Genomic DNA, 27,964 nt, shown 5'->3' with positions numbered 1-27,964 from the left:
ACAAATGAAAAATTATTTAAAACGTGATGGAGAAAGAAAGGAAGGAAGGAAATAGGAATGATCAAGATTAATGGAGTTCTGAGTCCATTTTCCTATGGTTCTCCAGGCCCTCCAACAACCAGTACACTTCAGGAATGCTCCAGACAGACTTGATAAAGTAATATACCAGACTTTGATTTGTTAAAAATACCACCCCTCCCTTGCCCTCTGCCTCCAAGCATACTCCCTAGAGTGGTACAGGCAGGGAAGACCTATCTATTGGGAAGAATCCCTAACACTTTTCCAGGGTAGAATTCTGGCTAGTCCAAAAAGGGCTCTTCTTTTAAGGGTTGCGGGAAACTAGACACTGCAACTTTATTTAATAACGGCGGCGTTTATTTGGAGCAAATTCAGCTCCTGGAGCTGGACGGTTGAATGCAGGAGGAGTTCCACCAATTGCTCCAATTCCTTCCATTGTAGCAGCTTGGCCGAAACGTTCAGTTGTTGGAGGGGTCTTAAAAGAGAAAGAGAATATTACAATAGAATCTGCTTCTGGCTCGTCTAAGGTCTTCCCACTAGAGGCCATGTCTACTTAATTATTCAAGACCCCTTCCTGACTGCTAGGGGCAGGCAACCAAGTCTGTGTAGAGCTCTAGTAGAAAACCCTGAGAGGAAAGGGAAGGATGTGCTAGTTATGGCTCCTCCATTCAGTCATCTTTAGCTTTTTTCCATGTTTCCTAGTTTGGGCCAGGCGGTGGTGGCTCATGCATTTAATCCCAGCACTCAGGAGGCAGAGGCTGAGTTCAAGGCCAGCCTGGTCTAGAGTGAGTCTAGGACAGTCAAGGATACATAAACCATCTTGAAAAAACCAAAGAAGAAAAAAAAAATCCTAGTTTGTATAAGTTCTAACCAGTTCCTTTTTTTCTGAGCCAGGAAGAACATGTTATCATCCTCTAGCAACCTTAAGTCTATTCAGTTTTGGCCTATTCAATCTGGGCTTTATTAACCATGAGGACACTGGTTTTACATGTTATACATTGTATTATCTAACTTTTTCTTGACTTCCCCCTCTAAAGAGCAACATGCTAGCCAGACATGGTGGCACATGTATTTGGGAGGTAGAAGCAGGAGCACCTCTGTGATCTGAGTTCAAGGCCAGCCTGGTCTACATAGTGAACTCCAGGACAACCAGTACTACAGAAACTATCTCAAAAACCAAACAAAAAAGTAACTTGTTTACTAACGATAGCAACTGTAACAGTTAATCAGTCTGGTAGTCAGACAGAGGATATTGTGAAAATAGCATATGATAATGAATTTTCTCAAGATTAAAAACTAAAGGACCAGGAATATGAGATAGCAGAATACTTGCCTAGCATACATCAAATCCTGGGTTGGGTTATGCACACCACCCCTTCAAGATCTTACGTTACATTTTATGAATACCAATAGCCTTGAAGATCGGCATCTACCAAAATCAAAGTAAACTCAGAGGTAGGAGATGCTGGGCAAATAGCTTAGTCAGGTAAAGTGCTGCTTCTGCAAGCTTGAGGATGTAAGTTTAATTTCTCAGCAGCCAATGTCAAAAGGCGGGAGGCAGGGTATGCAGGCTTGTATTTACAATCCTAGCACTAGGAAAGCAGAGATCAGAGGATTTTGGGGGGCACAAAGACCAGTCAGCCTAGCCTAATTGGCAAATCCCAGGTCATGGATGGCCAATGAGGAATGACACAAGCACTACACTCATATGTATACATATCTACAAACACACACACACACACACACACACACACACACACACACACACACACGACCCCAGAAATTGAGAAACTCTCCCTACCACTATTTACAATTACTATGAAGCCCTGTAATTTATTACCAATCCCAGGGTTCCATCTGGCATCATAGTGGCAGGTCCTGGAGGAGCTGGAGTACCAGTTGGCACAGGAGCAGGGGGCATGGCGCCTCTATTGTTCATGCCCATAGCACCTAAAGCAGATAGTGTGATCACTATAGGGGAAAGAGTTATTAGCCTCTTCCCCTACCAAAAAGAATAAGTCAGAATGATCTATAGACTAAAATGCCAACAATCCCCCACTCCCAGCCTAAAAGTCCTATTGTTGCAAGAAATGTCAAGTCCTTTAAACGTGGATGAGGAGGAAGCCCCATAACTCATGAGAAATCAGATCTGAAAGAAAGAAAAGAAAAAGAAGGTTCTGCAAATACAAGGAGCTGAGTTTAATCCTGGGTTCACACATTAAAAGCCAGGCGTGGTGGCACACACCTTTAATCCCAGTACTACATGGGAGGCAGAGACTGGAGGATCTCTGTGAGTTTGACGACAGCCTGAGTGAGTTCAGGACAGCCAGGGCTGTTACACAGTAAGAGCCTGTGTCAAAAGAAAAGAGAGCTGGGCAGGGCTGTACATGCTTGCTACCCCTTGTTTTATGGGGCAGAAACAAGCAGATCACAGTAACTAGGCAGCCAACCTAAAAAACAAAACCAGGCAGGTGGTTCTTTGATTCCTGGATACCTGCTGCTCTTCTTCTGTAACTATCCTTTATCCTCCCCAAAGGACAACCAGAACTAATTAATTCTTAAGTCCTTACCTCCCATGGCCATTTGGCCCATCCTTATCTCTTGTTCTCTCTGAAAAACAATATATACTCAATACAGTTCAAGACAACAGGTACTCCATTACAACCCCCATTGATGACAACACAAAGGGAAGTAAACAGTGATGACATACTAATGCCCGCTTGCCATTTGTAGTGACTTTGGGTAACAAATTAGGATCTTCTATTAGGAACAAAAAGGTGACAGAGCAAGAAACAGCTAATTTCTTCTTAGGGCTGCAAACCATCTAAGTACAAGGGTAGCAGTGGATTAGCCAAAGTCTGCTATAGGACTCAATTTCTCTCTCATCATTGGATATGAATAAAAAACAATGGCAACAGCTTCCCTTCAATTCCTACCAACACTTTTTTTTTTCCCTAAAAGAAATTTTTGTAGCATAGAAAAACTGGCCATAACCTGGTATCCCAACAGACATTTCATGGTAGGTCTGTCTTATCAAGACTGGCCTGGCATATCATAGGCACATGGGAGATATACCGCATCAGGGAAGGTTCCCTTGAATCCTTCCTGCTGTCGTCGCATCATTTCTTCTTGTTGTCGCCGCATTTCTTCCTCACGGCGCCTGCGCTCCTCTTCCTGCCTAGAGAGTTATCAAGATATTTAAAAATAAAAGGCATTCCAGAAAATGAGTAGAGCACTTGAATAGGAAGATTAAGACAAAGAGACAAGCCTACTAGAAGCCAGCATAGCTTGCTAGGACAAGGGAATCAGCCAAAGAGACTAAGAGACCAGTGTTCAGCTCTTTTTAGTGAAGACCTAAGGCAATTCAACAAAAAACCCCATGTACCCAAAGGGAGAACCTGAGAAGCAACAAACACTTGGTGAGAAGTAAAGAAGCATGACTCTTTGGAGTTGTCAGAAAAAAAAAAAAGAGGGTTCAAGGCTAGTGATGTGGTTCAGTGTGTAAAGGTGCATTCTCTCTAGGCTGATGACCAAGATCAAGTTCTAGGATCATATAGAGAATAAACATTGTGGCATATGCCCAGGCCCCCAAAGAAATATATATATATATAAAAATAAATGTTTAATTAAAACTTACCGGAGCTCTAGCTGCTTTCGTTTCTGAACCTCTTGGTTATGCAGCTCCTCCATTCTCCGGAGCTCTTCTTGACGCCTCATCAAATCTAGCAACACATTGACACTTTTTGGTTCTTGTTACATATACACAATAATTTCCCATAAATACCCACAAAGCAAAGATGTCAACCAGACACAAGCTAACTAGTCATTTTGGAAGAGGGAACATCAATTGAGAGTGGTCAGTGGACAAGCCTGTAGTACACTTTCTTGATTGGTGTGCAAGGGCTGAGCTCACGATGAGTGAGCAGGCATGGTAGCACCTGCCTTTAACACCAGCACTCAGTGTTAGAGGCAGGTGGAGCTTGAGTTCAAGGCCAGTCTAGGGCCAGTCTAGTGTATAGAACTAGTTCCAGGATAGCCAGGGCTACACAGAGAAACCATGCCACAAAGAGACAAAACTCCCCCCCCCCTCAAAAATCCCAAAACAAAACAAAAACGAAAGCATGCTAGACAAGGTATGGGAGCAACCTAATAAACAGCACCTCTACACCACTTCCTGCCTCCAGGTCTTTGCCCTACTTGAGTTCCTACCCTAGCCTCTCTCAATGATGTAGTTACTTGTGACTTTAAGACAAAAGAAACCCTTTCCTCCTCAAGTTGCTTTTGGTCATGGTGTTTTATCACAGCAACAGAACCCTTAACTAAGATAGTAGGTAATGCCAGAATGACTATCCAAGTAAACTCAAAACTTGATCATCTCCTTCTTTATAGAATCCATCCAGTATTCTATACCAAATCTCCAAATCCATTTCCCAACCAGGATCAACAAAGTAGTTCAGGGAATAACAGCAGAAATTTATGTCTTTTTCTACTGGGAACAAAGAAATGATTGAAGAAAAAATGGCATTTGATATGTACTCTAGTTTTACAACTAAACTCACCCTGCCTCATTAGCATAACCTGGTGCTCATGGCGTGCCGCCTCCATCTCCATTTCCAGCTTCTCACGAGCCTCCTTGATGTTACGGTCCACTTGATCCTGCTGTTGCTTCTCCATCTCAATGAGTGCCTTCCAGCGCATGGCATACTCATATTCAAAGGACCCGGGCTGTGCAAATCTGGGTGGCTGTTCTCGCTCCCTACAGACAATAAACAAGATTCCTTAGAATCACATTCTTTAAGGGCCAAGTGAACATAAATATACAATAAAGACATGCCTCTTTTTTAGACACCCCTGTAAAGTGTCAAGATCAGGAAAATAACCAGGGGATGGAGATGTAGTCAAATATGTTAAGGCCCTGGGCTCAAGCTACCAGCACCATACATATAAACACACACCCTACCCCACCCCAGAAAAGCATAAGAATCAATATATCTGGACCACACACTTGTGAAATTGCTGGTTTTTTATAACCAGCTTCTCTGGAAGTCCCTCTTCATCATCTAACTGGTCCATAGGCTCCACAGTCACAGGCCGAGGAAATCTGGGTAAAAGAAAGTTAGTATTAATGAAGTCATACCCAATAAACATGCTCCCTATACCTTCAGAACTGGACAACTACAACACTTTAAAAAAAATGAGAATTTGGCAAGGATTCATACTGTAAACTAGGCTGGTCTCAGGTTAATGGCATCCCTTCTGCTTCAGCCTTCCAAGAGCTGGGATTATAGATGTGAACCACCGCATCTAAACAGATTTCTGAAGAGGTTTTTATACCTAACTCCAAGTAACCAAGTCCTTCTTACTGGCATTATGGATAATAATTTGGGGTTAACAGCCCAGAAGGAGCCAAGTTTCAGATCTTTGAAATAGTCTCAAACTGTTAAAAGCCGAGTAGGTAGAGTTATCTAATATATTTGGTAACTCCAGAAAACGAAGGAGGGAAAATGCCTAGATAAAATACATTCAACAGAACAATTACCAGAATTCTAAAACTTCACCTATCCCAGGCTAACTTCCAGTTTTGTTTTGTTTGTTTGTTTTTTTGTTTTTGTTTTTGTTTTCTGAGACAAGGTTTCTCTGTGTAGCCCTGGCTCTCCTGGACTCGCTTTGTAGACCAGGCTGTCCTCGAACTCATAGCGATCTGCCTCCCGAGTGCTGGGATTAAAGGTGTGCGCCACCATGCCTGGCTACTTCCAGCTTGTTGTAGAGATGGGGATGACATTTACTCCAGAGCCTCATATCTCTCTGCCTTCCAAGTGATCATAGACAAGTTAGCTCCAGGTAACCTTGAGGTCATAGTTCTTTTGCCTCTGAAGCTGAAATGCTGCAACTACAGGCATGGGCTACTATTCCCAGAGAAAAGCTATTATTATTCCATGTGTACTAAGCAGGCATCGGATCCCTTAGAACTGAAGTTACAGATGGCTTTGAGCCAACATGTGGATGCTGAGAATCAATTACAGGTCCTCTGCAAGAGCAGCCAGCACTCTTAACCTCTGAGGCACTACTCTAGCCTGAAAAGTTATCTTTATACCACTTCCATTAATTTAAAATCCAGGGCCATTGATGGATAAAGGAATTTGCTCATGCAGGCTAGGCAACCTGAGCTTGGTCCTGGAACACATATAAAGGTGGAAAGAGAATACCGGCTCCTTAAAGTTATTCTGACTCCTCACATGCGCGCAGATACATTAACCATTTAGGATCCCATTGAAAACTGTTAGAAATGCTGAGTTAGTATTAAGCCTTTAAATGAAAATAAAAACATGTTACTAGATGTAAACTCTGCATATAAAAGAAAGAGTAAGGAACTCAAAACCATTGTCTCAAAACTACTTACGTGGTTAGCAAGAAGGACCCTTCACTGCATCTGTCCAGAGCTTTCCGAGCAGCTGGCTTCCCTGAGAACTCAACAATGCCTTTCCCAGAGGGCCTTCCTCGGTCATCTACAATGACCACAGCTCTCTCCACCTGGCCAAACACGGAAAAGGCTTCTTCCAGCAGTTCGTTGGACACATACTGAGGAAGATTGCGGACTGTAAGGGATGCACTATGACAAGCAAAGCGCACGCGCAGCTGCTTTCCACGGAGTGGCATATTGTCCAGCTCCACTTTGGCAATTTCTGCTAGGGTTCGTGTTTCCTGGGGAAAACAAAAAAAATTAGAATTTAGCAAATCAACTAAGCAGCCATCAACAAAATGTCCCTCAAAAAACCCTGGGTTATAGTGGCACATGCCTTTAATTCCATCATTCAGGAGGTAGAAGCAGGCACATCTCTAGACTAGCCTAGTCTACAGAGTGAGCCCACAGCAGTCACAGATGTATGCCTAACAATACAGCAGTCAGAATATTTTAATTTCCACAAACATACCAGAATTGCTTGTCTTCAAATAAATTTTTTCCCCAAAACAGGGTTTCTCTGTGTGGCCTTGGCTGTCCTGAACTCACTCTCTAGACCAGGCTGGCCTCAAACTCAGTGATCCACAAGCCTCTGCCTCCTGAGTGCTAGGATTAAAGGTGTGTGCCACCACACCTAGCCAAATGGGAATATTTACTTTATGTGTATTAATGTTTTAACTTCATATATATTTATGTACAAGTGTGCCTGGTGCCCATAGAGGTCCAAAAGGGGCATCAAATCCCTGTCCAAGCTTTAGAACCAGAAAACTTTGACAGGACGTCTCTTTGCTACTTCACAGAACTAAGGAAGTATTTTTTTTGTTTTTGTTTTTGGAGACAGGGTTTCTCTGTGTAGCCTTGGCTTTGTAGACCAGGCTGGCCTCGAACCCATAGCGATCCGCCTGCCTCTGCCTCCCGAGTGCTGGGATTAAAGGCGTGCGCCACCACCGCCCGGCCCTAAGGAAGTATTTTAAGAAAATGACTTGCTTATGGGATTGCGTTAGTGGTAGGTAGGAATGAAAACTAAGTTCAACCATCATCTGGAGCTCTTGTCACACTTTGCTCCTCATTTATAGAGGTAAAATGCTTCTTTCTCAAAAAGTATTCCTAAATCAAACCAGATTTAAGAAATAAGACCAGCAGTTAGATTTGGTACAATTGGAAGTACTACTGAGTGGTAGTACATTTACCTAATAAGTACAGGAGTCTGCATTTGATCCCCAAGTGCCTTCCCGAGAAAGAAAATAGGAATCCATTTAATTTAGTTTTTTGAGACAGGGTTTCCCCATTATCTTGGCTGTCCTGGACTCTCTTTACTCACAGTGATCAACCTGCCTCTGCTTCCCAAGTGCTAGGATTATACAAGTGGCACCATGCCCAGCCACTTAACTAATATTAAAAGATTTTGAAAAGATAAAAGTAGCTTGTCCCCTCAGGTCTTTGAAGAACAAGACAACACACATACAAGAACTTTGGAAGTAAATTATATAAGCCTCTATAATCACTAAAATAACTTCACTTTCCCTTAAACCAAGCATGGTGGTACATGTGTGTCATCCAGCACTTAGAAAGTAGAGGTAGTAGTCTGCAAGTTCAAGCACAGCCAGGGGTTACATAATGAGATCTGAAACCAAACATAACCCCAACCTACTTTAGCCCTTGTATTCTCGACAAATCTATATTCGCCTTCAAGCCTGAAGGAAAAGAAATCTTTTTGTTATCATTAACTATTAGCATAAAGGCCAGGCATTGGTGGTGCACACCTGTAAACCTAGCACTACATAGACAGAGGCAGGCAGATCTTTTTGAGTTCAAGGCTAGCCTGGCCTACAGTGCTAGTTCCAGGACAGCTGGAACTCAGACAACCAAAAACAAAAAATAAAACCACCAACTATTATCATATAGACAATGTAATTATTTTCACTGCTACTTTTTCCATATTCACTCCCCAGTCTTCCCTATTTTTCAAAGTATATGCCCCAAAGCTTATAGTTACTCACCAAGCGAATGAAGCCAAAGCCTTTATCCTTATGAATGAAAACTTCTCCTGCTTTCCCATACTTCTCAAAAAGTTTCCTCATTTCCTCCTCAGTGATGTCAGGGGGAAGATTGCCCACAAAGAGACGGCTACGTTGGGTGAAGGTCTTCTCTCCTGGTTTCCTAAAATTCTTTAGGTCAATAGTCAAGCCTTCATCTGAAAGAAGACAGTCAATCAAAAGACTGGGTAAAGAACTAATTATATCCTCAACATTGCTCCTATGACGGAAGACAAATACCACTTTTCCCAATACGACCTAGTCAACTCATCAGAAAATTGCATTTTAGAAGATGAAAGCAGGGCTAGAGAGATGGCTCAGATTAGGAGCACTGACTGCTCTTACAGAGGTCCTGAGATCAAGTCCCAGTAACCACCATCTATGATGTGATCTAATGCCCTCTTCTGGCCTGCAGGTATACATGAACATAGAGCACTGATACATAATAAATCTTAAAACAAACACAAAAGCAGCTTGAAGGGACCAAAGAACTTAACATCCCAACTATGATCCAGAACCTAAGCTAGCTAATCAGAGGCAAATGATCAAATGGTATAGCAACATGGCAATAAGTAAATAAATATACCAAGCCGACTTATGTCTGCTTTAAAAAACAAAAACAAAACAAAACAAAAAAACCACTGTATTTTCTTAACCAATTTCCAATCTTCACAATTGACAGGTTATATATAAAAATGAGTAATAAATATTTTTGTAGTAAGCTTTGGTATTTAAAAAAATTATCAGGTATGTATGATGTATATATGGGCATGAACATGTGTGGCATACATGTGAAGGCCAGAGGGCAACTTTTAGGAGTTGGGTTTTTCTTTCCACAGTAGGTTCCAGAACTCAGGTCCTCAGGTTTATGCTTTTAAGAGTTGAGTCCCCCGCTGAGCCCTACTGTTTGTATGTGTGTAAATAAACTGTATGTGTGCCTGCCTGGATGAGTTTATATGCAGAAGGTCCCTCTGGAACTGTAGTTACAGGTAGTTGTGAGGCACCTGATATAAGTGTCCAGAATGGAACCTAGATCTTCTAACAGCAGTATAGGTTTTAACTACTAAGCCACCTCACCAGTCTCTACTTCTATTATCTCTAGCTTAAAAAAGACTTAAGTGTGTGTGTGCGTGAATGTGACTATGTGCCATGTGTACCATGGAGTGAGAAAAGGATGCTGGATTCCCTAGAATAGGAGTTACAATTGGTAATAAGATGCCTTATGTAGGTGCTAGGAACCTAACTCAAGGCCTCTGGAAGAGCAAGAAGTGCTCTTAAACACCACACCATTTCTCTAGCTGCCCTCATCCCACCAGGTTCCTACTCTTATAGGTAGGTACTCAGCTTCCTAAAAGAAAGACAACATACAGCTGGGCGGTGGTGGCACGCACCTTTAATCCCAGCACTCAGAGGAGGCAGAGGCAGGAGGATCGCTGTGAGTTTGAGGCCAGCCTGGTCTACAAAGTGAGTCCGGGACAGTCAAGGCTATACAAAGAGACCCTGTCTCGAAAAAACAAAAACAAAAACAAACAAACAATGACAACATAAAAAAACTTTACAGATTCAAGGTGGGCTGAGCACGGGCCACAAAGTCTTATAGTTAACTCTCTATTAAGCCTTAAATTTTTCTCTTAAATCCTTTGATTACTATTTCTAAAGACCCAGAGTACATACAGACTTTTGTTTGGGAACAAAATAAACCAATATGACAGAGTAGCCTATACTCCATTGATCTCTGCTCCTTTGTCAGATATCAACCCCCTTTTATAATAAAACACTGGCTCAGCAGTTAAAAGTACTTATTCATCTTTCAGAGGATGCAGGTTTGATCCCCAGCATCAACATGGCAGCTGACAACCATCTTAAAAAAAAAAAAAAAAAAGGCTCCAGACCCAGAAGATCCAATGACCTCTTCTGACCTCCATGAGCATGAGGAACACACATATAGCAGGCAAAACATTCATACACATAAAATAAAATATATTTTATTAAACAAAAACCAGTATATGAAATATGACAGCACACATATGCCCTTAAACCCCAACACTTAGGAGGGAATCATAGGGGAAGTTGTAAACCAGCAGCCAGGGCTACAAGACAAGATCCTACCTGAAAAGGGCGGGATGGTGGTACACGCCTTTAATCCCAGCACTCAGGAGGCAGAGGCAGGTGGATATCTGTGAGTTTAAGGCCAGCCTGATCTACAAAAGTGAGTTCAGGACAGTGCCAGGGCTACATGGAGAAACCCTAACTTGAACCTCCACCCCCCCAAAAAGTAAAAATATCAAAAGTATGCTATCAAAGGCCTGTTCACTTATAATCCCAAGAGATCAATCTAAAACCCACGAAACCATTCCCAAGAGAACCCATTTCTATCCCTCACTCAGCGTCTTCTTACTCTGGCTGCTGGCCTGCTGGCCGTTGGCAGGCATTGGAGGGGGCGGCTGCTGTTGCTGTTGCTGCGGCTGCGGCTGGTGCTGCTGATGGTGATGCTGATGGTGCTTCCTGGGAGTATGGTTCTGCTTCTCCAGGTTAAAGGCTTTATTGCTCTGCATTTCTGCACCCTAAAGCAAAGTGTGCAATGTCATATTCCTGGATTACAGAGACCCTGTCTCCAATAAACAAACAAAATCAGTCTGGGATGAAGAGACTCTACATAATATATATGGCAGAAAGTAAACAAAACAAAGTCCAAAAGTCTTGATCTTCTCAATCACTTAAGCAAAGCTTACTGTAGGTACTACAAAATTCAGTGAAGAATGTCTAGGACTGAAAACTTAGGTTTGAGCCAGGTATGGTAGCCCATACCTTTAATCCCAGCACTCAGGAAGGCAGAGGCAGGCGGATCTCTGTGAGTTCAAGGCCAGCCTGCTCTACAGAGTCCAGGATAGCTAGGGCTAGAGAGAAACCCTGTCGCAAAAAAATAAAAACCAAAAGGAAAACTTAGGTTTGAATTACAGCCCTAATACTATACACTACATAGGAACACTAGTTTCCTCTGCTGTTATAAGCAGGCATCCAAGTTTCTGCTCCTTGATATGGCTGTGAGGATTAACAAATAACTCATTACAGGCATATGCATGTCTATGTAACAGGTGTATTGTGTGTCTTTCATTTGCATACATGTTTATGTAACAGGTGTATTGTGTGTCTTACATCCTTTGAGGCCTAGTAGAGGGCTCTGGAACTGGAGTTACAGTTGTAAGCTGCCATATAGTTGCTGGAAATCAAACTCAGGTATTCTGAAAAAGCAACAAGTACTCCTAATGACTCAGCCATCTTTCTAGTAATTTTTTTTTTCAAGACAGGGTTTCTCAGTGTAGCTCTGGCTGTCCTGAAACTCAACTCTAGACCAGGCTGTTCTGCCTCTCAAGTACTGGGATTAAAGGCATGTGCCACTACTGCTGAGCCAGTAATTCTTAATCATGGTAGTAAAATGTATGATTACTTAAATAAAAGAACCAATATATCATAGGCACTTCCTTAAACTAGGGCTTGAGAAAACAGATTATGAATGAACCCAAGATGAGTGACCTGAAGTTATATTTCTAGCAAAGTAAAAGAGAAACAAATATTAAAAACAAAACCAACTGTCCACTTCTGGCATTTGGAAATAGGCAGAGTTCAGTTCCTAACAGCAACGTCAGATGGCTTCACAGCCTGGTTTCCCTTTTTGTAGGGTGTGTGAAAGGGTGGAGGGGGTTTGGAGTTCGATGGGTGGAAAGGATCTAGGAGCTAGGGGAAGTGTGATCCAAATATACTGCCTAAAATTTTTTTCTATTTTAAGAGATACATACACACTCAGGCAAAACACCCACACATTTTCAAGTTATAAAATAATAATTAAATATTAAAAAACAAAAACAGAAAAAAAAGTTTAAGGTGTGGCCATGAAAATATTCACTGTAATGGCCTTTATGGAGATGGGCAATAAAAATGACTGATTACCAAATATTAAAGTAGGTCATACTAAATTTTTCAAACATTTACATGATAGGGATCATATGACACTTAAAATTGAGGGCTACATAGTCTGTGTACATGAAACGGAGAGAAAACTTTGATTGTTCAAAAGATAAAGGAATAGTATACAGACAAAAAATAATAATAGAAGTACCTGTCTTGCTCATAGACTACTGATAATTTTTCATGTCACCGATTCGTTTAACAAACATTCAGTGAGCCGGGCGGTGGTGGCACACGCCTTTAGTCCCAGCAATCGAAAGGCAGAGGCAGGCAGATCTCTGTGAGTTCAAGGCCAGCCTGGTCTACAAAGTGAGTCCAGGACAGCCAAGGCTACACAGAGAAACCCTGTCTCCAAAAAACAAACGAACAAACAACAACAAAACCCCAATCATTCTGACCCCTGAGCATGAGGGATGCAGGGGAGAGGGCGTTCAGGAATGATCTACCCAGAGTGGGTTGCGGAAATTGTCCATCTCAAATGAGTCCCAGGACAGCCAAAGCTACACAGAGAAACCCTGTCTTGAAAAACAACAAAACAAATATTAAATGAATGCCTATTTTTGCTGGGTGCTATTCTAGATGCACATATTTTGGCCTTTAAAGCCTCCTTTTTTTGAATAACAAAATAGATATAAGCAAATCACACAGGACTTAAGAGATTAAATGCCAAGAAAATACAAAAACTGAGATAAGGAATACACTAGGTGCCAGGGGCTGAATATGATTGAGTTATCTCACTGAAAAGCTGACATTTAGGCTTAGACTTGATTCTCATAACATTTCTGGCTCATCTTTTTAGTTTGTTTTTGAGACGACAGGGTTTCTCTATAGCCCTAGCTATCCTAGAGCTTGCTCAGTAGATCAGGCTGCCCACAAACTCAGCCTGCCTCTGCCTCCCAAGCACAGGAATTAAAGACGTGTGCTATCATGCCACGCGAATTCTCAGATTTCAATCACATTTCTCAGCAATGTCACAAAGCACCAGAAACTGTAATAAGGTACTTATTAACAACCTGAGTTCAGGCCGGGCTTGGTGGTGCACACCTTTAATCCCAGCGCTCCAGAGGGATAGGCAGGCAGATTGCTGAGTTCGAGGCCAACCTGGTCTACAGAGTGAGGCTAGGACAGCCAAGGCTACACAGAGAAACCCTGTCTTGAAAAAAACAAAACAAACAAGAAAAACTTGAGTTCAACCCTGGGACCTTCATAGTTGTGAACTGACTCTCACAAGTTGTCCTCTTACCCAACATACATAGACATTAATTTTTCTTGTTGTTGAGACAGGGCCTCTCTATGTAGTTCTGGCTATAGTGGAGTTTATTGCATAGACCAGGCTAGCCTTGAACTTACCTATCTACCAGAGTGCTGGGATTAAAGGCACACATGCCTAGCTGTTTAAGTTTGAGACAGGGTCCACATAAGACCCAGCTGGCCTGGAACCCATGCCTGGCTTTTGAATTTAAAAAACAAAACAAAACAAACAAACAAAAAAAAAAACCAAGGGCTGGAGAGATGGCTCAGTGGTTAAGGACACTGGCTGCTCTTCCAGACCAACTGAGTTTAATTCTCAACAACCACATGGTGGCTCATAAACATCTGTAATGAGATCTGGTGCCCTCTTCTGGTGTGCATGTGTACATGCAGGCAAAACATTTTATGCAATACATTTTTTAAAAATTGGTTATTTATAAAATTGAGGGGGCCTCAGTGGCATATGCTTTCAATCCCAGCACTTGGGAGGCAGAGGCAGGCAAATCAATGTGAGTTCGAGGCCAGCCTGGTCTACAAAGTGAGCCCAGGACAGCCAAGGTTACACAGGGAAATCCTGTCTCAGGGAAAGAAACAAAACAAAACAAACAAATTAAGCCACAAACCCAGGCAGCCATTGTGTGGCACGTGCCTATACTCCCAGCACTCTAATAAGATGCTGAGACAGGAACTCATGAGTTCAGGGGCAACCTAGGCTACAGAGACCAGGAGGGAGAAGAGGAAAAAAAAACAATCCACTCCTAACACCCACATTGGACAATTTACAAATGTCTTTTTAACTCCAGCTCTGGGGAATCAGCTACCACTGACTGTCTTGGGTATCTTCATGTGCAAATACCCACATACAGATATAAATTTTAAAAACCCACACTAGAGGCTGGAGAAATGGCTCAGAGGTTAGGGAAACTGATTACTCTTCCAGAGGTCCTGAGTTCAATTTCTAGCAACCACATGGTGGCTCACAGCCATCTATAATGTGATCTGGTGCCCTCTTCTGGCCTGCAGGTGTATATGCAATGCAAAAACACTGTATACATAATAAATAATCTTTTGTTGTTGTGGTTTTTTTTTTTTGCTTTTCAACAGGGTTTCTCTGTGTAGCCTTGGCTGTCCTGGACTTGCTTTGTAGACCAGGCTGGCCTCAAATTCACAGCAATCCACTTGCCTTTGCCTCCTGAGTGGTGGTATTAAAGGCCATAAAAATCTTGGAAAAAAAAAAAACACAAAACCTCATGCCAAGTAAGAGCTACTGTTAACATTCTAGTACAGCCTTTGTGATGGCTATTCTTGGTTGTCAACTTGACTACATCTGGAATTAACTAAAACCCAAGAGGCTGGGTACACCTGTGAGGGATTTTCTTTTAATTAAATCATCTGAAGTGGGAAGACGTACTTTTAATCTTGGCCACACCTTCTGGTGGCAACCTATATATAAAGGACATGGAAGAAGGAAGCTTTCTTTCTTTGCCGGCTTGCCCTCAATCTCAATGCCAAGTCCCTTCTTTGACTGGCATTAAGGTTTCCTTCAGCATTCAAGTGTATACTGAAGACCAACTGAGACATCCAGCCTAATGGACAGAAAGAACTACTACTTTTCATTGGTAGACAGCCATTGTTGAACTAAGACCACAGCCTGTAAATCACTCTAATAGATACCCTTTATATTTATATGTAGATTCATTCTATCCATTCTGTTCCCCTAGTGAACCCTAATACAATCTTCTAGTCATTAATATAGATTTTTTAAAATTCTCTTTTCCATTATGTGTTTGTGTGTCTGTGAGGTTCTGTGTATGCAAGTACAGTGCCTGAAGAGGGCATGGCAGCCCCTGGAGCTGGAGTTACAGGGACTTGTAAAGCCACCTGACATAGTGGCTGAGAACTGAACTCAGGTCCTCTGTAAGAACAGTAGGTGCTCTTAACAGCTTAGCCATCTCTTCAGCTTCCACTGTTTTCTATTTGAAGTTGCACATTAAAGAAGCCAGTTTGTGGGAAGCTGAAGAGGTAGTTTAGAGGTTAACAACACTAGCTGCGCTTGCAGAGGACCCCAGTTAAATTCCCAGCACCCACATGGTGCATCACAACTACCTATAACTCCAGTTCTTTTGACCTCCATGGACACATGTGATACAGACATACAGCTGAGACACCCACACATTAAAAAAAATGAACACATCTAATTTAAAATAGCTTTAAAACAATATGCCAGGTAGTGGTGGCACATACCTTTTATCCCAGTACTGAGGAGGCAGAGACAGGTGGCTCTAAGTTTGAGGCCAGGCTGGTCTACAGAGCTAGTTTTCCAGGTCAGCCATGGCTACACAAAGAAACTGTCTCAAAAACCAAACCAAATTAACCAAGCAACCCAACCCCAAAAATTACAAAAAGAAACCAGTTTTGGGGTCTGGAGAGATGGCTCAGAGGTTAAGGAAACTGACTGCCCTTCCAGGGTCTTGAGTTCAATTCCTATTAACCACATGGTGGCTTACAACCATCTATAAGGTGAACTAATACCCTCTTGTGGCATGCAGGTGAACATGCAGGGAGCGCACTGTATACATAACAAATCTTAAAAAAGAAGTTTCTAGCCGGGCCCAGCACTCAGGAGGCAGAGGCAGGCAGATCTCTGTGAGTTCAAGGCCAGCCTGCTTTACAAATGGAGTCCAGGACAGCCAAGACTACACAAAGAAACCCTGCTTCAAAAAAAAAAAAAAAAAAAAAAAGAGAAGTAGTAGTTTCTAAACCTTCTTTAAGATACATAGCAAGTTAGAGGACCAGCAGGGCTAATAGGGAGATCCTGTCTCTCCCTATCACCCATTAAAAACTATAAAGACTAACATGAATTGATAATATTCAGCTGTCAATCAAGCTCCAATTGTTTTGGACATTTTGGGTTCTTTCTAGTTTTCATTATTAAAATCAACACACATAGATATTATCTTTGGGCATATAGGCATTTCTTTAAATAACCCTTTCACCACTTCCATCTCTACTTATTTATTTCCTGAGGTGTTACTGTTTTAGTTGAAACAGCAACACACCTTTTGATGTTCAGCTTTTCCTCATTTCTGCAAAGTCAATTTAATTGTAATCGCCTATATAAACTACATCAGGATATACACTAATTAAAACTACCATTGTAATTTAGATTGTTTTCAGTTTTTTTCCTATAATTTTAAATGTCATCAACAGATGTAGTGGTTTAATGACAAATAAAGCGTCTTGACTTTTCTTTCATAAAAGGATTTCTTTTTTTTTCAAGACCGGGTTTCTCTGTGTAGCCCTGGGTTTCCTGGAACTCTAGACCAGGTTGGCCTCAAATTCAGAGATCTGCCTGCCTCTGCCTCCTCGGTGCTGGGATTAAAGGTGTGCATCAGCCAGGAGGCAGAGGCAGTGGAATCGCTGTGAGGCTATACAGAGAGACCCTGTCTGTCTTGAAAAACCAAAAAGGTGTGCATCACCAAGCATGGATCAGGAAATGTTTGAAAAATTAAAAACAAAAACTTTAAGACTAAGTATTAATTCTAACCTGTTTGAAGTCAGTATGGGTTAGCTACAGTGTGAACCTGTCTTAAAATTGAAAAGACACGATGTGCTGATGTACACTTATAATTTCAAGGTTGGATAAGCCGATAAGACAGTTTCAGGAAAGCCCTGGCTATGCATCAAGACTCCCTCTCCCTCCTACAAAAAGAGAAAAAAATGAAAAGCCCAAACCAGAAACAGTTGGAGATGGGGGAAGATATTAGAATACAATCTTTTCATATTCAAAGTCTTCTATCCCGAAAGTAGTCAGTGGCTGATTTGTCATTTTCACAACTATCTCTATTTTCACAGAGATCCACCTGCCTCAGCCTCCCTGAGTGCTAGGAAGGTGTGTACACCTGGCAATGCCTTTCTTTCTTTCTTTCTTTTTTTTTTTTTTTTGGCAATGCTTTTTTAAAAAAAGTTTTTTGAACTCAAGAGATTCGCCTGCCCTTGGCAATGTCTTTTTAATTATTTACTTATTTGAGACAGCGTTTCTCTGTGTAGCCTTGGCTGTCTTGAACTAACTTGTAGTCCAGGCTGACCTGGAACTCAAAAGAGATCCGCCTGCCTCTGCCCCCCAAGTGCTGGGATTAAAGGTGTGCACCACCACAGCCCAGCAAGGCAATGTCTTTAAAAAAAAATATATTCTAAACCATTTACTTCAAGGAAGGTTGTATTTTGGCTTTAGAAAGTCTATTCTAGCCGGGCGCACGCCTATTATCCCAACACTGGGGAGGCAGAGGCAGGTGGATCACTGTGAGTTTGAGGCCAGCCTGTCTACAAAGCGGGTCCAGGACAGCCAAGACTACAGAGAAACCCTGTCTCAAAAAACCAAAAAGAAAAAAAAAAAAGGTCTATTCTTGGGGGGGGGCGGCAGCGATATTCTGGGGCTGGCAGAGAGATGGGCAAGAATAAGGAGGATGAAGGGGAAGAGTAACCAGAATGAATCATATACATGTGAAAATTGATTTTTAGAAGTACACTCTGCAAAATACGACATTCACTGCTCATTAAAATCCAGGCAACAGGCTAAACTTGGTGATGCATACCTTATCAGCTCTCATTCAGGAAGCTGCTCTGAGGTTGGTGGATCTCTGTGAAATGGAGGCCAAGCTAGTCTACATGGTGATGGCCAGACCATTATAGTGGGTGACACTCTGACTCAAAAAAAAAAAAAAAAATCTAACTCAGGAGCCAGAGGCAGGCAGATCTCTGTGAGTTCGAGGCCAGCCTGGTCTACAAAGTGAGTGCAGGACAGCCAAGGCTACACAGAGAGGCCCTGTCTTGAAAAACAAAACAAAAAATAAAATCTAGGCAATGTGCTACATCTGCATTACTTCATTTAGTGCTGTTATTTCTTTTAAATAAGGAAAACAAGCCTTAAAAAATACCCAACCAAAGCCACACCACTGTAAGGAATGGAACCCCTATCTGTTGACCCCTGAAACAACCATCATGCTCCAAATAAGCCTTCTGTTCAATTTAAACTTACTGGCTATGTCACCCAACTTCTGCAACCTGATAGGATGGAGATGGTGCAGGTGAGTAACAGTTATTGATCTTACAGGGGCGGTTAACTTTAAGGCCTAAGTGAAATACTACCACAATGCATTTAGCTATCGTTCAGGAACAGGTGAAGCAAGTAGGAATTTATCGGGCATGATGGCACATGCCTGTGATCTCAGCACTGGGGAGGCAGAGGCAGGTGGATCTCTGTGAGTTCAAGGCCTGCCTGGTCTCCAAAATCGACTCCAGGACAGCCAAGGCTACACAGAGAAACCCTATCTTGAGAGAAAAAAAAAAAAGTACCAGGTAGTGATGGCACACGCCTTTAATCCCAGCACTCAGGGAGGCAGAGGCAGGCGGATCTCTGTGAGTTCCAGGCCAGCCTGGGGAGTCCAGAAAGCCAAGGCTACACAGAGAAAGCCTGTCTCGAAAAAGAAATAGGAATTTAAACTAGTGTCATCCTTAAATTCTTCCTAAATTGTCGATTATAAAGGTGTGGACCAAGGCACCCAACTAATGAATAACGTTTTTTTAGTCAGGGTCTTTCTACATAGGCCCGTCCTGGAACTCAGGATGTCGACCAGGCTGGCCTCGAACGCACACCACTCAGTCACACTGTAGTTTTAGATTTCTAAAATTTGTTGGCTTAAATAACATGAAAAGTGTTGCCTATGTGAAGCATCCTTAGTTTACCTGGTAACCCTACCTCCTGCACCTACCTTGACTTTGATTTGAACACAGAAAAGTGTCTGTCTCCCAGTCCTCTCTAACCTCGACTTCTGTTAAAAACACAAAGAAAGGTGTCAGCTTACAGTAAGACATCCACAAAGTGAAAAATACTCGAAAGTAAAGGCCCAAATTTCAGTTTAATTTAGGAAAAGCGATGCCCACAAATGGCTGGGCAAAAAGCGCGCGCACAAGGGTGGGGTGGAGGGTGTTTCATCAACTTAGCACCACGGGGTTTTGAATTAGCACTTTCAACTTTAAGGCGTTTTCACACACACACACAAAAGCCCACCAAAACAAACAAACAAAAAAAACCCCATCGCTCCAGGGGCCCCATGGCCCTCTCGGAATTAACCGCCTCCAGGGGATAGAGAGGAGGAGCCTCTGACAAAGCAGCGCGCCTCCTTCCCTAACCCCGACTTCACGGCTTTAGCATAATAGACCCCGCGCCCTCTGGCCCCGGGCGACTCGGAAGCCGCCAACTTAGGGTCGCTGAGATTCAAAGCGGGTAGCACAAAGGACCGGGGCAGGGGAGCAGGAGAGGCCGCGGCCAAAGCCCCGGGCGTGGAGCGGGGCGCGCGCCGAATCCCACGGCTCGCCGGCGAAGGCCCTGCACTGAGGGGGGGGGGAGAGGCCTCACGAGGCCTTCGAGCCCACATCCTCCGTCCAAATTCGGCCTCGCCCGAACCCCTCTCCTTCACCGGTCGTCGCAAGACGCTCCCCCCGACCCCCGAAACAACCACAGACGCGTCCCCAAAACTCACCCTCGGCCCACAGTTCTTTGCTCAGAGTAACGGCGACGCCGCACGGCCTCCACCGTCCCGAGAAAAGAGCGCGCGACCGCCGGAAACGAGCCGACGGAATTCGGTGCCTCCCGAGGGGGTCAATGTTGCGTTCCTGATTGGCTAGAGGAACTGCCAATCAAAGTTTATCTCCTGAGAAGGACGCGTTTGTCCGCCATTTCTTAGTTTCTATTGGCTACCGACAGTCAAAGCCTTGGGTTCCTGTGAACGACAGACAGGGGACAAAGAGCGAGGCTTTGTACCTTATGCGCATGCGCTAGAGGCGCTGCGCGAAAGACGGAAAAGGAAGGGGGAGGGGGAGCTTGCCGTGGGAGGTAGGGGGTCGGAAGGAGAGACGAACTGGTCCTACGGATGGACGGAAAGACCTAGTGGTGGGAGGAGGGAAAAGAGAGAGCCCATGAGAGGAAAACTGAAGAGAAAAAGCGAGAAAATGGGCGAGTGGGCGTGCGCTGAGCGTTTATGCACTGCGCCTGTGCAAAATTAAGAGTAACAATGTCATTGTTTTCTATGTGGCAGAGCTAGCCGTTTGCTACTGGAAAAAAAAAAAAGTACCCCGCCATGTTTCTTTTTTCACACTTCCTCAAAGCTTGCACCTTGAAACCCTGTAACGTTTTAGTTTCCTTCCCCAGTGCAGAGTATATTTGAAAAGTGTAACTGAAATGGTCATTTATAGAAAGGGGCAGGAGGGCAAGCGATTTTGACACGGTAATCTCTGTGTGATTACCCAGAACTGTAACCGGCATTATTTCCATGGTAACCAGAGAACCCAGTAGGCCAAACGTCACTAAGGTTGCCATGGCGGAGAGATTCAACAGGTTGGTCCCCCAGCTGTGTTGGAGCCAGTATGTTGGAGGTCTTCGCATCAGACCTGCTTTATATCCCATAGGTGGCCTATCAGGTAATAATAACCTTTGTTGTTCCGTAATGCCTAACTCTCCCAGGCAGCTATCCAAGGATTACAAGGTTCAGTTGATAGGCACCAATAGTTAATTCCCACTAATTAATTCATACTCTGGATGGCAGATTGTCCCAACAGGCACTACCTACCTTACATGGGGGCACAATGATATAGACCCGTGCTGTCTAATAAGACTTCTTACAACGTTAGGAAACTTCTGTGGCGTCGTTCAATACAGTAATAGAGACTAGCCATATTATACCCCACCTCAGCCCGTGTGTATGTGTGTGTGTGTGTGTGTGTGTGTGTGTGTGTATCAACATTACGGCTACTAGCTACTATACTAGGTATATTTAGCCCAGTGATTCCTAAACTCAGGGAAAAAAATCACATTATTATGAAAAAAAAATTCCTACTCGTGGGGGAAAATCAAACAATGTTCAACAGTATGAAAAGTCTATTTAGCCGGGCGGTGGTGGGCATGCCTTTAATCCCAGCACTTGGGAGGCAGAGGCAGGCAGATCGCTGTGAGTTCGAGGCCAGCCTAGTCTACAAAGTGAGTCCAGCATAGCTAAGACTATACAGAGAGACTCTGTCTCAAAAACTGGAAAAAAAAAAAGTCTATTCATCTCCTATACCCACTACCCAACTACCCAATTATGAAAGCTGTTTTCTATGTATAACTGTCCCAGTCAAACAAATGATTAATCCTTTAATCCCTACTCTCAGGAGGCTGAGAAAGGAAGATTGCCCAGGAGGCCACTCTAGACTACATAGGGAGTAGCAGGGCAGCCAGTACAAATGACTGTCTCAACAGAAAAAAAAAGCACTTATATATGTATACATGATTTTTAAAATGGATATACTTTCTAAGTCATGGCCTTTTCTGTTTTTTTGTTTGTTCGTTTGTTTTGTTTTGTTTGTATTTTGGGTTTTTGTTTGGTTGGTTTTGGGTTTGGATTTTCTAGACAAAGTTTCTCTGTGTAACAGCCCTGGCTGTCCTGGATTCTCTTTGTAGACCAGGCTGGCCTCAAACTCATAGGGATCCACCTGCCTCTGCCTTCCTAGTGCTGGGATTAAAGGCGTGTGCCACTATGACCAGCTGGCTTTTTCTGTTTTTCAAAAAGACTTACTGGGGCTTGGAGAAATAGCTCAGCAGTTAAGAGTACTGGCTGCTCTTTCCGAGGATGAGGGTACCCATCCCAGCTCCCATTGGTGGCTAACATTGTGATTCCAGTTTCCAGGGGATCTGAGGCCCTCTTCTGGATTCTGAGGGCACTGCATGTGTATAGTGCACAGACAGGCAACCAAAAAGGCCACGAACATAAAATTTAAAAAAAAAAAAAAACCAACTGCAGGGACTGGAGAGATGGCTCAGTGGTTAAGAGTGCCACCTGCTCTTCCAAAGGTCCTGAGTTCAAGTCCCATCTGTATTGTGATGTGATTCTCTCTTCTGGGCAGAACACTGTATACATAGGTGCCTGTAATCCCAGCACTTGGGAGGCAGAGGCAGGCGGATCGCTGTGAGTTCGAGGCCAGCCTGATCTAAAAAGCGAGTCTGGGACAATCAAAGCTACGCAGAGAAACCCTATCTCAAGAAAAAGAAGGAGAAAAAAGTCTAGGCCAGTAAGATCATTTAGCAGGTAAAGGCACTTGCCACAATCCTGAAACGTTGAGTCCAATCCCTGAGACCTACATGTTGAAATGGGAGAGCCACATATCTACATACACATGCACACATAAATGTTTTAGAAAAATCATTTATTTATTGTGTGTGGTAATGTGCCACATAGAGTTATAGGTACTTGTACACTGCCCAATTTGGGTGTCAGGAACCAAGCCTGGCTCCTTGAGAACAGGAAGTTCTCTTCACCACTGAGCCATCCTCCAGCCACAGGTTTTTTGTTTTTTGTTTTTTGTTTTTAAAGAAATGATAGGTTGGGCTGGGCGTGGTGGCACAGGCCTTTAATCCCAGCACTTGGGGAGGCAGAGACAGGTGGATCTCTGTGAATTTGAGGCTAGTCTGGTCTACAAAGCAAGTCCAGGACAGCCAAGGCTACACAGAGAGACTGTCTCAGGGGGGAAAAAAGAAATGATGGGTTGGGCTAGAAAGATGGCTCAAAGATTAAGAGCACTAACTGCTCTTCCAGAAGTCCTGAGTTCTAATTCCCAGCAACCACATGGTGGCTCATAACCATCTATAATGTGACCTGGTGCCCTCTTCTGGTGTGTAGGTGTACATGCAGGAGAAACACTGTATACGTAATAAATGAATAAATCTTGAAAGAAAGTCAAAGAAAGAAACAAAAAAGGATAGGTTATGCCAGATGTGGTAGCACACACCTTTAATCCCAGCACTTAGGGAGGCAGAGGTAGGCAGATCTCTGGGTTCAAGGCCAGCCTGGTCTACACAGGGAGTACAGGACAGCTAAGGCTACACGGAGAAACCCTGCCTCGATAACAAAGAAAAAAGAAATGAAAAGAAAGGAAGGAAGGAGGGAGGGAAGGAAGGAAGGATGTGTTATGTTGCACATGCTGGCCTCTAGCCCTTCTTGCCTCAGCCTCCTGAGTACTGGAGCCTACCGGCAGTGTTATCTGGGTCATTTAGCTCTCTCTCCATCCAGACATAGATTTACTAGAGCTCCTTTTCTTTTTGGAGGGTGGGGGTGGGGTGAGACACAACCTCACTATGTCCAGCTTCATCCTCTTCACGCTCCCAGCTTGGCCTGCACCAGCACATCCAGTTTCTAGTTCATTTTAATTAGGTTAATTTTAGCCACATATTGCTAGGTGTGTCATTGCATAGACCCATACTCCCAGCACTGGAGAGGCTAAGGCAGTAGGATCAGGAGTTGGAGATCATGGCTGTCAAGGCAGCTCAGTGAGAAAGGTGTCTGCCGTCAAGCCTTTTAATCTGAGTTCGATCCCTAGAACCAACAGAAACGAGAAGAAAACAGACTCCCACAGTTGTCCTTTAGCTACAGTGGCACATTAATGCCCATACACAGACAATAGACACATAAAAATATTAATATTGGGGCCAGGCATGGTGGCGCACGCCTACCATCCCAGCACTTGGAAGGCAGAGGCAGGCGGAACTCTGTGAGTTCGAGGCCAGCCTGGTCTACAAAGTGAGTCTAGGACAGTCGAGCCTACACAGAGAAACCCTGTGTAAAAAAAGGTTTCTTCTTTAAAAACATTAGTATTGGTGTTGGAGATATAGCTCAGGAGTTAACACTGGTTGCTCTTGAAGAAGACCTGGATTTGAATCCCAGCATCCATGTTATGGTCACGACCATGTGTAGCTCCAGATCCAAGAATATCTGGTGTCTCCTTCTGGTCTCTTCAGGCATTGCATGAAAGTAGTACACATCCATACATGCAGGCAACTCAAATAATATAAAATAATGTTTTTAAAAATAAATGCTTAAGACAAACTATGAGGCCAGCCTAAGCTATATCGCAAGACCCTACCTCAACACACACACACATTAATAAATATAATTGAAAATATACTAGCCAAGGAGGTAAAACCTTTAATTTCAGCACTTGTGAGGCAGGAAAGGCTCTGTATGTTTGAGGCCAATCTGGTCTGCATAACAAGTTGCAGGCCAACTGGAGGTACATAGTGAGAAATGGCTCAAACCAAACAACAAAATAGAACCTAGAGTGGCTCATTGCAGAGCAAGTGCTTCTCGTGCAAGGCCCCTAGGTTGATATCCAGCGCCAAAAATGTAATAAAAGAGAAGTGTTTGTCTCTAAGTGGTAGATCACTATGACTTTCTTTTGAATTTTTTACATTTTGTGTATGGGGGGGGGAGTTGGGGTGCATGTATATGTGCAATGGGGTGGGTGTGGCAGTCAGAGGACAACATGCAGAAGTCAGTTTCACCCTCCCACCAGGTGGGTTCCAGAAACTGAACTCAGATCATCAAATTTGGCAGCAAGTACCTTTACCTGCTGAACCGTCTTTCTGGCTCTCTCTCTCTCTCTCTCTCTCTCTCTCTCTCTCTCTCTCTCTCTCTCTCTGTGTGTGTGTGTGTGTGTGTGTGTTTGTTTTGGTTTTTTGAGACAGGGTTTCTTTGTGTAGCCCTGGCTTTCCTGTAACTCACTATGTGGACCAGGCTGGCCTCAGACCTGGAGAGCCACCTGCCTCTGCCTCCCAAGTGCTGGGATTAAAGGTGTGTGCCACCACACCTAGGTATCTTGCTTTCTTAGGGCTTTCCCAAGTCTTCATGTGAATGAGTGAATATTGATAGATAGATAGATAGATAGATAGATAGATAGATAGATGATAGATAGACAGACGAGACAGCATTGGGGATATCTATCTATCTATCTATCTATCTACATAGATAGATACACACACACACATATATATACACATACATACATATGTGCTTTAGTGACTTTTGAGACAGTGTCTCTATGTAGCTTTGGCTGTCATGGTACTCACTCTAGACAAAGCTAGCCTTAAAGTCAGGGATTTGCTTACCTCTTCCTCCCAAGTGTCTTTTTTCTTTCTTTCTTTCTTTCTTTTTTTTTTTTTTTTTTTTTTTTTGGTTTTTCAAGACAGGGTTTCTCTGTGTAGCCCTGGCTGTCCTAGACTCACTTTGTAGACCAGGCTGGCTTCAAACTCACAGCGATCCACCTGCCTCTGTCTCCCAAGGGTAGGAATTAAAGGCATGCGCCACCACTGCCTGGCCTGTTCCCCACTTTGAGATAGGATCTCACTATGTAGCCCAGAGTGAACTAGTTCAGAATTAAATATGTAGACCAGACTGGCCTCGAATTTAGAGAGATCTATCTCTACCCTCCCCACACCTAGGTGCTGGGATTAAAGGCATGTATCACCAGCCTTGAACTTAACTCTGTAACCGAGACAGGCCTTGAGTTTTCCATCCTTCTGTCTCAATCGCCTGAGCAGCCTACTTTATCATCTATACTCAGAGGCCTGGCTGAGAAATGCCTGTAATATGTAGCCTTGACTGGCCTTGAATTTGCTAGCCTCCTGTCAGCCTCCTGAATACTGAGATTACAGACCTGTATTTTCATGACTGATCTGTTTATACTTTGTTTTTTTGTTTTCCAGACAGGGCTGTCCTGGAACTCTCTTTGTAGACCAGGCTGGCTTTGGCTCACAGAGATCTGCCTGCCTTTGTCTCCCAAGTGCTGGGATTAAAGGCCTGTGCCACCATCGCCCAGTTCTAGATAGATGTTTTAAGTTGATAAAGATGAGATATGATAGATATTGATCTACATTCAGAATTTTAGAGGCACCAAGATAGGAAAGATGTTTTCTTCAAGATTGTCAAATACAAATAGCCAAAACACTATGAATGTAACATTTATATAATTCCTGATTGTTTTGTGGTTCTTCTTGCTATAGATAGTTTACTGTATATATGTGGAGTAATATAAATGTTTATGTAAAAAGAAAAAATAAAAATCAAATAAAAAAATAAGCCGGGCGTGGTGGCGCACGCCTTTAGTCCCAGCACTCGGGAGGCAGAGGCAGGTGGATCGCTGTGAGTTCGAGGCCAGCCTGGTCTACAAAGTGAGTCCAGGGTGGCCAAGGCTACACAGAGAAACCCTGTCTCGAAAAAACAAACAAAAAAAAATCAAAAGACAAACAAAGCAATCCTAGCACTCAGGAGGAAGAGGCAGGTAGATCTCTGTGAGTTTGAGGCCAGCCTGGTCTATAGAGTAGGGTTTCAGGACAGCCAGGGCTGTTACACAGAGAAACCCTGTCTTGAAAACAAAAACAAAAACAAACAAACAAACAAACAAGACAAACAAATAAAAATAAAATCTCACTCAAAATCAAACAAAGATTTTGGGGGGTAGGGTGGGGTAGAGTTTTAGTTTCATAGTAACATGATACAGAACACAGCTTTCCTGCATAGCCAGTGTCCCCACACACTCACAGTCTTTCCCACTATCAACATCCAGGACAAGGCAGGTACATTTGTGCAATCCATGAATGGACACAGACAAATCAGTACTAACCAAAGCCTATGGTTTACATTGGTCCTTACAGTTAGTATTTTATATTATATTTGAATAATGTATCCTGACCCTTATCTACCATTATAATATGCAGAGTGAATGTTACTACTGTAAAATCTTGTGTTGCTTGTCATTAGTTATTTTTTTAAGATTTATTTATCATATATACAGTGTTCTGCTGCAGGCCAGAAGAGGGCGCCAGATCTCATTACAGATGGCTGTGAGCCACCATGTGGTTGCTGGGAATTGAACTCAGGACCTTTGGGAGAGCAGCCAGTGCTCTTAACAGTTGAGCCATCTCTCCATTGTCGTTAGTTTTAAACATATACTTATTATTATTTCGTGTGCCTGTGTGTGCATGCATGCTCCTTCATAGGTATGAAGGCCAGAGGACAATTTATAGGCCTAGGATATCTGGGTCCTTAGACTTGGCAAGCTGAGCCATTTTACTGCCCTCTGTTGTTGTTCGGTGTGACTGAAGTTTTGGTTTATTATGGTTTTGCTCTCTGGAAGCAGGGTCTTACTATATATTCGAGGCTGTCTTCAAACTGCAGGGAATCCTCTTGCCTCAGGTTCCCTGTGTGCCACCACAAACAGTTTTGGGTTTTGTTTTGAGACAGGGTTTCATCATGTAGCCCAGGCTGTTCCCCTGGTCATAACTCTCCTGACCCAGCCTTCTAAGTGTCGGAACCACAGAATGCTATGCCAGAACAGACCTCACTCCTCTGTCTTAGACGGTCTTCGC

General features: G+C 43.2%; 1 protein-coding gene across 2 annotated transcripts; it reads right to left on the bottom strand.

Moving 5' to 3' along the window:
* Positions 1-36: 36 nt before the first annotated feature.
* Positions 37-20,394, bottom strand: Nono (non-POU domain containing octamer binding). 2 transcript variants are annotated; one of them, XM_051141999.1, is made up of 12 exons: positions 20,274-20,394; positions 19,503-19,562; positions 10,913-11,078; positions 8,479-8,672; positions 6,419-6,720; positions 5,024-5,119; positions 4,578-4,774; positions 3,656-3,740; positions 3,094-3,196; positions 2,589-2,628; positions 1,859-1,968; positions 37-493 (listed from the first exon to the last, which is right to left on the bottom strand). In XM_051141999.1, the coding sequence occupies exons 3-12, from the start codon at positions 11,067-11,069 to the stop codon at positions 359-361; spliced, it is 1,419 nt and encodes a 472-aa protein (XP_050997956.1). In that variant the 5' UTR covers positions 11,070-11,078; positions 19,503-19,562; positions 20,274-20,394; the 3' UTR covers positions 37-358. The 2 variants fall into 2 exon arrangements, with proteins under 2 accessions (XP_050997956.1, XP_050997957.1); XM_051142000.1 differs by lacking the exon at positions 19,503-19,562 and having other exon boundaries at positions 20,274-20,388.
* Positions 20,395-27,964: the final 7,570 nt, after the last annotated feature.

Source organism: Acomys russatus, chromosome X, assembly GCF_903995435.1.
Source record: "Acomys russatus chromosome X, mAcoRus1.1, whole genome shotgun sequence".
In the NCBI taxonomy this organism is placed as follows: Eukaryota; Metazoa; Chordata; class Mammalia; order Rodentia; family Muridae; genus Acomys; species Acomys russatus.
The sequence above is the reverse complement of the archived record's forward strand: the minus strand, read 5'-3'. Positions and strand labels throughout refer to the sequence as shown.